Consider the following 11,753-nt stretch of genomic DNA (forward strand, 5'->3'; position numbering starts at 1 on the left):
CTTTAAAAGTTGATTTGCTGAGTGAAATTTAGAGGCAGTAAATGCATTTTTTAAATTATAATCATAAACGTGTGCAGGTTGATGCTGTGTGGTTAGATGTGCATTATGCTCCTCATACATGCAAAAACATCTCTGCCGTTCTATCTATTCTGTCTCACACACACGTCTCTTATTTCTACTGGATACCTTCCGCAATTATTATTACTGTTGAACCGTCTGTTGAACATTTGAGGCAGAAGTCGACGCTGACTCTTTCCCCAACTTTAAAATATCTTGGAGCACATAAAGAAACGTTTACCAGCTTCTCTGAACTTGGTGCATCCGTCTCCTGGTCGCGCTGCTTTACTCTATACAACGTTAGAAAATCCCGGTCTGACCCGCCTCAGTACGCCACTCAGCTCTTGGTCCAGACCACGGTCATCTCTCACCTCCACCGCGGCGGCGCCCTTCATGCAGGTCTCCTTTCACGCGCAGTGAAACCCCGATGGTCCTGAGTCACGTTGCACGCACCCATGTCCGCTCTGACCCAGTGGCAAGGCTCCGTGTTTGGGTGACACACTGTAGGCCGGCTCCGGACTTTTCCAGCTCTTGGTTTGTACCGTTAGCTGTTGAACTGAGCTGAAACACAACTGTTTGCCTCCTCTGAAGGATGCGGCCCCTGAATTGCGACACAGCTTGTGGTGTGGGTGTTCCCACCTCTGAAACCAGGCAGGTTGTCCCTCAGGTGTCAGCGTCAGCGCTGAGCCTGCTGGGAAAAAGTGACATGTTTTAAAACACAGAGTCAGTAGCTCTGCAGATTCAGTCCTCATGGAAAACGGTCTAAAGCCGGTCGAGTTTGGTTTTTTTGAATGATACATTTTGATATGGTTGATGTTACTGAAAGTGGAAATGAGGTATTTGATGGTATTCTCTCTTAACATGGGCTCATGAGGTAAGAAGCTTTAAAAGTAAAATAAAAAGATTGGTATTATGTTGACAGTCAGTCTTTTAACTCCAGCATAGTTTTTCTATTATTGTATTATGAAGAAAGGTGTCATGTAGGCAGTGTGTGATATTCCCGCTGTTCAATACATTAAACCCTTTTAATCTTGTAGACGATGAAAGTCATGCTGACAGAAATTAATATATTTGAGCCGTCAGTGGTGAGAGACCGTAGTGAATGACTCTCAGCTGAGAGCAGCGAAATGAAATTACAAAGTTTGGCACTGAAATTAAAACCAGCAAGGACACTTGAAGAACGACGTGAAACCTTCTCATTTAGATAAGAATAGAAAGTGTGTTATTGAATCTGAAGGAGCAGAGCTGGACGCCTGTCACCACATACAGTATTTAAAATGATGATCCACTGTTTGTGATCAAAGACTGATTGATCAGTGCGTCTTTACAGCAGGAGCACGTTTCCAAAGGCACTCGTACGACATAAGTGATGTACCTGAAGTGCAGCGGCTGTCAATCAGTTGCTGAAGTCAGAAAACTGGCTCAATGTTTCAACGGCTTTCAGGTGGATTACTTTGGTTCAGACAGTCATGGTTCTGACTGTGGTGACGTTTCCTCTAGCGTCACCGTGACGTTCACATCAGCTACTGGATGGATTTCCATTAAAGTTGGTTCAGACTTTCTCGTTCCCCTCAGCGTTAATTATAATGAATCTGATGATCCTCTTAGTGCCATCATCAGCTGAACTAATAACATGACCATCAGCCTCAGCTCTACTTGTTCAATGCTAATTAATAAATGTTAGCATGCTAATAACACGCTAACGATCACGGCTATCAGATATCAGATGTGCTCCCTCCATCTCTACTTTTAATCTCAGTTAATGACACGTATTTATTCACTGGCCTTTCAGTCTGTCGTCATGTTCTTAATTGTGTATTTGCTCCTTGTTGTTTTCTTGCCTTTGTCAGTATGTGTATATGTTTTTGTAAACAGTATATGTACTATGCTTTATGTTTTACTTATTTTATACATTAGTTTTACTTACTTTTATTTCCTTTTATTTCCTTTGTGCAGCACTTTGTTCAGCTCAAGCTGTGTTTAAATGTGTTGTAGAAATAAAATTCACCTGAAAGTCGACTAGCAAGCTAAACTAAGATGGTGAACATGGTGAACATGACACCTCCTGAATATCAACATGTTAGCATTTAGCTCAAATACAGTGCAGCCTTGTGCCACATGGCTACAGCGTGGCTACACACTCTTAGTCTTGTTAGTGGATTTCCAACCATTTCCATTGTTTTTCTGAAAGTATTTGGACAACTGAAGAAAATGCTTCCTGACATCCAGTTGCATAACGTTCCTGTTAGCTTGTGAAACGGAGCCATCTCTCAGAGATCTTTGAGTGAAACAATACAGAAACAAGACATAAAAAAAAAAAAAAGCTGTCACTTGAAGGAAACATCAGGCGTCTCTGCTCCCTGCTCCACTTTCCCCATGGTAACAAATAAAAATCATATATGTAAAGCTGAAAAAAGGAAACGAGCCCCGGGACTGAAAACAAGGTTTTAAAGTAAGAAAGCAAATAAACTAAGAAGCCGACGAGCACAGAAACAGCTTTTTACTCCCTGGAGAAACATGAAGAAAAATCTTTAATGAATGTGTTTTAGGATAACCCTGGTGTCTGGCTGTAACCTCGTTACACACGGGGTGTCAACAGTGATGCAGTATATTATCTCCCACTCTACAGCGCAGTAATGATTTCCAAATTGGGGTACAGACTCCCTGAGGCCTCCTCGACAAAGTCCCAGTGGATTCACAGGAACATGAAAGATGGTCTAGTTTAACTTTTTACTTTCATTCAGAAAGTCAGTGCAGCGATTGAACACAGGTGTACACTATTATTACTCTGTATTATCTAAACATTTATCTTCTGAGATCCCACTGACAAATTTTCATCCAACATCTCTCCATGTGAAAAATGTTTCTTATTGAACTCTGATAAATAGTGTGTTTTCCTGTCAAGTGAAATAAAGCTGAGTTCAAAGCACAGGTGCTTCTGCAGTCTGAGTCAGAGCCCGGCGTGGAAGCACTGACGTGGTTCTGTTGTTTTTTTCTTTATAGGAGGTCCAGGAGTTCACGACCCCTGTGAGAGGGAACCTACAGACGTCCTGTCTGAGCTCAGCGCCCAGCAGGCCGACGCCATCACACACAGCGCACAGGTCAGTCCCTCCACACAGCAGCTCACTTTACCCTCCGGTCACTTTTACTGCTGACAGCGTCATCTTCTTCTTCTGCAGTGACGGAAGTGAAATCTTAAACCTGCAGCGTTTCTTTACTCTATTAGCATTAACATCAGCAGTGTTTCTGACATTAGTGGTTCTAGATCATAATATGGCTGCAACTAATGATTATTTTCCATTTTAGCTACTCTGTGGATTATTTTCTCAATTAATCAATTAATCATTTGGTCTAAAATTTCACAACAAATGGAAATCAACAAAATAAGACACAAAAACACGGAGAAGAAAATGCACAATCGTCCGACCTGAGGGACTGTAGGTTTCTACATGAACACAACAGTTCAGTGATGGACCTGGGGGCTCCGCCATGAACAGCCTGATGGGAATTAAGATTTTATATTGATTATAAATTCCACTGGCAGCCAATGGACAGAGTCCAACACTGGAACAATGTTCTCCCTGCTGCAGCATTTTGACCCGTCTGCAGACGAGCTACAGAGCTTAAAGAATTACAGTAATTAAGATGTGGAGACACAAAAGAATGAATTAGACAAAATATGATATGAAATGTTTCTTATCTGTAAAATGCCTGATTGTACAACCTTCTTAACATGTATGGAAACATGTAGACCTGTGATCACAAAATGCCCAATGGTAACATATCAATAGAAAATAAAATAGGACCAAGAACAGATCCATGAGGCGCTCCGAAGTCTACAACAGCAGCGTCAGACGCTTCAGCTCCAGCTGCTTCTGAAAAATATCTGTTAGATTGACAGAATCTAAACCAATAATAAGGGAAATTAAAATTTCGGTTTATACCCAAAACACAAAATACCATAATATAACTATGTATTAAAGAAAAGTGAAACAACTGTATTTAAAACCTGATACTGTCGTATACCTGGACTGTGTTGGAATATTAAATTTTGGATATTTGCCAAGGATATCTCTGTACTATACCTGACTGAAAGTTTTCAGAAATACAGTCGGCAACTACTTTTTAAAAAAATTCTTACATAAAAGGTTTTTTCATTTTGAAATGGGTGAGAAAATTACTGCACAAACTTGAATCCAGATAATTTTTTTAAGAAGGGGCAGAACATCAGCCAGCTTAAAATAAAAGTGTGATAGCATTCATTTATTAACTGCTCTCCCACTGGGGCAGTTGGAGGTTTAATGCTTGGCTCAAAGGCACTTAGACAGTAGCTATTAAGTAATATAGGAGCATTTCCCACCCACATTATCCAGTCTGCTCCAGGGGTCTGAACATTAACAGCTTCCATTAACAGACCCCCGTGTCTCACCTCTGGGCCACAGCTGCACAGGTTCTAACAGGTTGGTTCTGAAAGCTCAAATTTAATCTCTGCGGACAAAAACATTTAGAAAGTTCTTGTGTGATTTCAGTTTTCAATCCAAGTTGGTAATTTTTAAGTATTTTTTCAGGGATCTTAAGAGATCCCCCCCCCCAAGACCATTATAAAACTTCCCTTCCTGTTTTCCTGCTATAAAACCTGCCGCAGACTCTCACTGAGCAGAACGTAATCATTAGTCAGGCCCAGAAAGAAGTGAAAGAAGAGTCAGCCTCAGCCGTGCCACTCAAGAGACCTTGAAGCATCTCGCTGGGGTGCGCTTCCACGCCGCCCACCGCACCAAAGTCAGCGTTTCTTCCAGGAAATCAGACGATTAACGCTCCCTCCTGCTACACTGATTGAAGGAGGGTTATTTAAAGCCAGCGCTTGGCCTCCCCGGTGAAGCCCCGCGCTCACGTCAGCACTATAAATAGCTGAGTGGCCGCAGAAGCCCCAGACTCTGACCTCTGATAAGCAGCCCCTCAGTGCCACGGAGGCTTGAAGAACTGGCAGCCTAATTAGCCACATAATGAGCGTGGGAATACTCTTCCTCGTTTACACCCACACCAGCACTACTACTACCACCGCTGCTGCCACTGCACAGCACAACAAAGTCTGCCCCCGGGCGGGAACTGTGGTCTCAGCGCTGAGAAACACAGAGACGTCCTCAGATTCATGGTTTCCTCTCTCTCTCTCTCTGTGGCGCTCGCTCGCTCGCTCGCTCGCTCTGCTCCTGCCTCTGTTTTCTCTCTGGAGTTGGATGAAACGGGCCTGAAATGGAAATCTGGGAATGTTATTTCCTTCTTTTTCCTTTCCTCCTTCATTTTTGCCCACTGAGTATTTATTCATCTCCTCTATGATGCACCAAGTTTCTCCCAACAGAATTATCTGGTTTACACAAACGTTGAGCTGCTCACACGAGTTTCCCAGATAATTAAAGCCTATTGATCGCAGAATAAATGGTATCTCTGCAGCCTGTTTATTTCTCTGATCTCCTGTGAGTGCACAGGGGCTTTTCTGCAGTCAGTGATGTGCCCTTATTCTGTCTCTCTCTCTCTCTGTGTGTGTGTGTGTGTGTGTTTTTCAGCATGCGTTACGCCTCCTAGCCTTTGGACAGCTTTACAAGGTCTTGAATATGGATCCTCTCCCTGCCAGCAAACCCTCACCGAGGCTGTTAGAAGGTGTGTGTTTTCTTATTGTCTGTTCCTTTTCATGTGGATCTGTGTGAGTGTGACAGTTTGTCCGTGTGGGTTTGTGTATGTTTTCATCTGTGTGTATCCATGTGTGTCTGGACTTTTATCTCCACGCTATATTCTACTTCTTCTACTTCTCCTGCATCTATTCTCGTCTGTGTAGACGCGTTCTGGGAAAGGATCATTGTACTAACTAATAATAATGACATGTTTAGTGGTGTGTGTGTGTCCCTCAGTATGTGTGGGATATGTGATGCTTGATCTCACCTGTGATCCCTCTGCAGGCGGCTGTCAGAAGAGGCTTCGGGAGGACGCCGGATCAGATGACAGAGACTTCATCAAAAGGATGAAAGGTGACTTCAACCATCGACTCGCTTGTTTCAAAGAATCACGATTCACTCTGAAATCCTCTTCCTCTCGCCTCACAAACCTTAAGAGAACAAATAACTAAAGCAGACTGATGCATCAGGCCAAAAGCAGCCGTATATTAAATACTGTGTTTAGGATCGAAGTGCAGACACGCAGTGGCAGGAGGGCGAACTAATGCAAGTTCACAATCAATACCATGAGACAGGATCCTGAAACTCTGGAAGGTTACTCTGGTGCTTTTATCCTCCTTGAGATGATTGTGAAGAACTGCAGAAAAACATAGTTGACATTAAAAAGTAATCATCCAAAAACATGCACTTGCAGTTTGCTGTCTCCTGCTGTGTTGCACGAAATGTTCAACCGTTTTCCAACCGTCCTGCATTTTAACGAGCAGTGTGTTTATTTTTTGACACGGTGCTAATGTTCGTGTTGCTGTTGGTGTCGGTCGGGAGGAAGTAGCTCCAGTTAGTCAGAGCTGCTGGCATTTAACTAAGAAACTCTTCGTGGCTCCAGGTGTTTTCTATTATTTTGTCCACCCCATTCATATCAATGAAAATTGGAAAAAATAACAGAAACAAAAAGAAAAATGATTCAGATAATCAGAAAAGTGCTGAATATTGCATCTGTAATTTGAACTATTTTCAGTGTTTTTTCAAGTATTTTTTTATGGGTGGAATTCAAACTAAAAGAGACGTTGCTGCTATAAACAGTAATCTCATCTAAACAGTTATAAGTGACCAATGACTTGGTTTGTTTGGACTCTTTGTTGCTTTGATTAAGAGGCTTTTTCCACCAAGTTTAGATTAAAAACTGAATTTTGTTGAATGGAAACAGCCAAATATTACATGTAAACACAGAATATTGTGAATCAGTTGTGTTTTGGTCATGTGGAGTCTGACTTCCCAGGAGAGAACTGAGTAAGTGTTTGTCTCTTAACAGCAGATAAGTGGATATTGATTGAGGACTTCGCTCAGTTGTAGCTAATGACAAAGACAAAAGGCTGTGGTGTTCAGTGTGTGTGTGTGTGTGTTTGTGTGTGTGTGTGTGTGTGTGTGTGTGTGTGTGTGTGCTGTACAGCTGATAACGACAGTTGACTGTAAACGTGCTGCTCTCTGACAGGGTCTGAGTAAAAGATAGAGAGGTGAATGGGCAGAGCTGAGCTTTTCTTAGAGATCAGGAAGCTGCGGTTTGAGCAGGATCAAAACGACCTGTCAGGCAACCTGCTGTCAGCCGGGATTCACTTCACTCTCCGTGTCAGGCGCGAGAAAACACCCCGACCCCGCCTGAGTCCGATCCATTGTGGGCCAGTGTTTGAAATTCAGCAGCCGTGTCTGGTATCTTGACGAGATCATATTAGGAATCCAGTTCAGGGCATTGAATTGTGTCACTGGCTCAGACGATAAGTGTATCACAGAGTGGCATCACGTCACCCGGCTGCATGAGACATGTTGAAATTCTTCAAGCACCTGTTGCAGCAGCAGCAGCAGCTTTCAAGTGAAATGTTTCTACGAAGCAGAAAATCGTGTGAAGTTATCAGATGTCTAAATAACTGCAAGTGAGAGAAGAAGAAAGAGTCAGAGTTTATCAGGCATCGGTCTGCTCCTGTGTTCAGGTGCCAGTGTCTTAATGTTGTAACGACGAGTCCAGAACAGCATCAAGGTCAAACTGTCCACCAGGTGTGCATCAGGACCACAGACAGGTTTATTCTGCTCATTATGTTGTCAAGAGAAATTCAGATTCCTGTCAGTGTGAAGTGGAGGAGAAACTGAAAGGAAGTAAAGATGAGACTTTAATGATCCCTGATGTTACAGCAGCACAGAGGCAGACAGAGGATGAAAACTGAAATGAACTAAATAAAATATAAGAGTTTAAAGACCCTGTGAGGTTAAACAGACAGGTACATGTCAGTGCAGTTATTGTTTGTCTGCAGATTTGTCCCATTTACCAACCCAGTCAGCTGCAGCAGCTCAATCTAACTCACAGATTCAGCAGCGCTTACACTTCCTGAGAATATAATTATCTCCGTTCTCCATCGTGAATAAATCTGCTCAGAAATCTCTGGAAAAAAAGGTTCCTCTGATCACTTCAGAACCTGCCTCAGAATCATCACATGTGACGTCCGTCTGTCCATGAGCACGTTTCAAACAGGAAGTGCTGATAGTGAATTTGTCATACCTTTAATGGCGCCTGTTTGACAAAACTGATGAAATGACCAGGAGATGTTGGGGGGGTCACACTTATTCACTGTGTCCCACTTGGAAAATACCTTGTTTTAGAATCTATAAGTCAACTCAGGAAATATTTATGTAAAACAGTTCAGTAGTGCACGTTCAGGGGCCTGATGTGTGAACTATATACAGAATATATATGAATAATAAATAAAATATACATAATGATATAAACAAGTATAAAAGCATATGTAAAATGCACAATATATGTTATAAAGCTATATAGTATACTATATATAAGAGAAATGGAAGAGAATACCATGATAATTCTTATAGTATAATAATATACAAATAGAATATAAGCAGTATAAAAAAATATGGATGTAAAATGAAATAATAATAATAATGGTAACTCTGTATAAAATCAATTTGACGATCTGCGGGTAGTTCTTTCAGCACACAGTAAATTCACTAAGCAACAGTTATTGATGTGGAAACATTGATTGTTCACCACTTAGCTGTCTAGAAAACTTTTCCCTGCGAGTCAGCAAGAGTCAGCTCTCACTGAGAGCCCCTCATCATCATCATCCTCATCATCATCATCCTGGTTGTCATTATCCTCATCATCATCATCCTCATTGTCATCATCATCCTCATCGTCATTATCCTCATCATCATCATCATTATCCTCATCTTCATTGTCATCCTAATTGTCATCATCCTCATCGTCATTGTCATTATCCTCATCATCATCCTCATCATCATTATCATCCTCATCATCATCCTCATTGTCATCCTCATTGTCATCATCATCATCATTATCATCCTCATCATCAGCATCCTCATTGTCATTATCATCATCCCTAATCCTCATTGTCATCGTCATTATCCTCATCATCATCCTCATCATCATTATCATCCTCATCATCATCCTCATTGTCATCCTCATCGTCATTGTCATTATCCTCATCATCATCATCATCCTCATTGTCGTTATCATCCTCATTGTCATCATCATCATCTTCATTGTCATTATCCTCATCATCATCCTCATCCTCATTGTCATCATTATCCTCATTATCATCATCATTATCATCCTCATTGTCATCCTCATCATCATTATCATCCTCATCATCATCCTCATTGTCATTATCCTCATCATCATCATCATCATCCTCATTGTCATTATCCTCATCATCATCATCTTCATTGTCATTATCCTCATCATCATCCTCATCCTCATTGTCATCATTATCCTCATTATCATCATCATTATCATCCTCATTGTCATTATCATCCTCCTCCTCATCATTATCATCATCGTCCTCATTGTCATTATCCTCATCATCATCATCCTCATCATCATTATCATCATCCTCATCATCATTATCATCATCCTCATTGTTATCATCATTATCATCATCCTCATTATCATCATCCTCATCTTCATTGTCATCCTCATTGTCATTATCCTCATCATCCTCATCTTCATTGTCATCCTCATTGTCATTATCCTCATCATCATCCTCATTGTCATCATCATCATCATCATCATCATCATCCTCCTCATCATTATCATCATCATCATCATCATTATCATCATCCTCATTGTCATTATCCTCATCATCCTCATCTTCATTGTCATCCTCATTGTCATTATCCTTATGAACAGAAGGAAAAGCCTTTGGAGCTTCGACGCCGACAGGAAGTTGGTCTATAAGAGTAAAGTGCTTCATATTAGAGGAACCTTAGACACCGGTGGTGATGAGGAGTGGGACGTCTTCATGAGAGAAAAACTACTGACCGGATGGTTTGATTGGAGAGGATCAGGTGAAGGGGTGGAGGTGGGTCACAGATTCTGATAGCTTACGAGCGATTGGCCAAAGGTCGGCGTGTCAGGCTGTGATTGGGTGAAGACGAGAACGAGCTGCTGGAGCTGAGAGATGGTGGGAGGCGTGATGGTGACCTTGAAGGCGAGGAGGAGACAGTCCTAAACACCAGAGGAACTGAATTCATTGATTGTTTCCATCTCTGCAAGAAATCCTGTAGTTCACTAGCTCTGACCCAAATCAGTGGAGGAGATGTTCTTGCTGTGTTTTGCTCTCCAGCTTCAGTTCGGCTTCTTTTCCTCTCAACAAGAACCTGAAGAATTTATCGCAGGAACTGAGGAAACAAATATCTGAGAATCTGAAGTGACAAAAGTTTCAACAACGTGATGTCACGCTGTTTTTCTTCTTGCCGTTGAGATATTATTCCTTGTTGATCATCGATCACCAGCCTGTGATCATCAGGTGATTGGTTCAGTCAGGGAGGTTTAGTCTTGGATGTGTTCACCCTCGCTCTTTGGGAACAACCACCTGCTCCCGAGTCGTGGATTCTAATACCAGACATCCCAGTGTGGGAAGGTCAGGAGCCGTTCAGCTGACACCTGCAGAGTCCGAACTTGGAGGTGTGTCAGATTCCCAGCACAAACCAGACCAAGACCACTTCCTGTGAGGGTTCTCAGTTGGTCTGTTTTTGTTGCTGTGTTCAGATCGTACAAATCCGAGTGTGAGGTTTAGAAAATTCCCTAAAATACAACTAAGCATTCCTCCACTGATGACTACAGTCACCCCCCCCCCCCTCTCACTCCTGTCTGTCGATGTCACAGTAATTAAATTGGCCCTCACTGGGACGATCGTCTCCGGCAACTCTCATCTGCTTCCAGTTCAAAGGAGAGAGGCAGAGATAGAGAGGGATTAATACTGCAGGCTGCTGCCACGCAATTATCTCACTGCCTCCCACCACACACACACACACACACACACACACACACACACACACACACACACACGTTGGTGTACGGACACACACACACACGTACATACACAGAGCGTTAACACCTCCCCCTCTCTCCCTCCCAGCACCTGTCCATCAGCACCTTCACATTCATCTTATGCTGCGTCTCCATCCATATTCATAGTGAACCACACTCCAGTGTTAAGTGTCTGTCAGAGCCTCACAGTCATTACACACACACACACACACACACACACACACACACACACACACACACACTCAGGGACTGCAGGACAAAAGACAAGTGTGTGCAGAAGGTGCCGGATGATTTACAACCTCAAGTGTTCTCTAAGTGACTCCAGCTCGACAGAGCGTCGACATCAGTGGATGACTGTATGGAAAAAATATTTTAATCACTACCTCAGTATTTCTCAATTATTCAAGATCAACCTGAGTATTTAAAGTTAATTGATACGAGCATCAAGACCGATCACCGCGGCGCGACTCTGCTGTCCCGTTTCAAATGTCCTTCAGATGCGTCGTCCTTTACGACATATGACTACACTTTTAAATCTATGTGTTGTGTTTCAGCTCATCTCAACAGCTAACTGTTAAAAGCTTTTGTGAAAAAGAAGTTACGCGTTGTTAAGGTTGCTAGGCGACAGGAGAGGAGCGGAACCATGACAGAGGTCAGAGGTCAAGATCGTTTCACAG

At 42.4% G+C, this 11,753-nt stretch overlaps 1 protein-coding gene across 2 annotated transcripts in view; it reads left to right on the plus strand.

Moving 5' to 3' along the window:
- The window catches only part of LOC111645696 (spermatid perinuclear RNA-binding protein-like), an 84,262-nt gene that overhangs the window by 54,075 nt on the left and 18,434 nt on the right, over window positions 1–11,753 (plus strand). For both annotated transcript variants that reach the window (XM_023394995.2, XM_023394996.2), the window contains exons 9-11: window positions 3,061–3,158; window positions 5,619–5,712; window positions 6,009–6,077. In XM_023394995.2, the coding sequence (XP_023250763.1) occupies window positions 3,061–3,158; window positions 5,619–5,712; window positions 6,009–6,077 (261 nt within the window). The remainder of the gene's footprint in view (window positions 1–3,060; window positions 3,159–5,618; window positions 5,713–6,008; window positions 6,078–11,753) is intronic.

This window comes from Seriola lalandi, unplaced genomic scaffold (assembly GCF_002814215.2).
Source record: "Seriola lalandi dorsalis isolate HSWRI2012SDOR001 ecotype SW California unplaced genomic scaffold, Sedor1 jcf7180002054955, whole genome shotgun sequence".
Taxonomy (NCBI): Eukaryota; Metazoa; Chordata; class Actinopteri; order Carangiformes; family Carangidae; genus Seriola; species Seriola lalandi.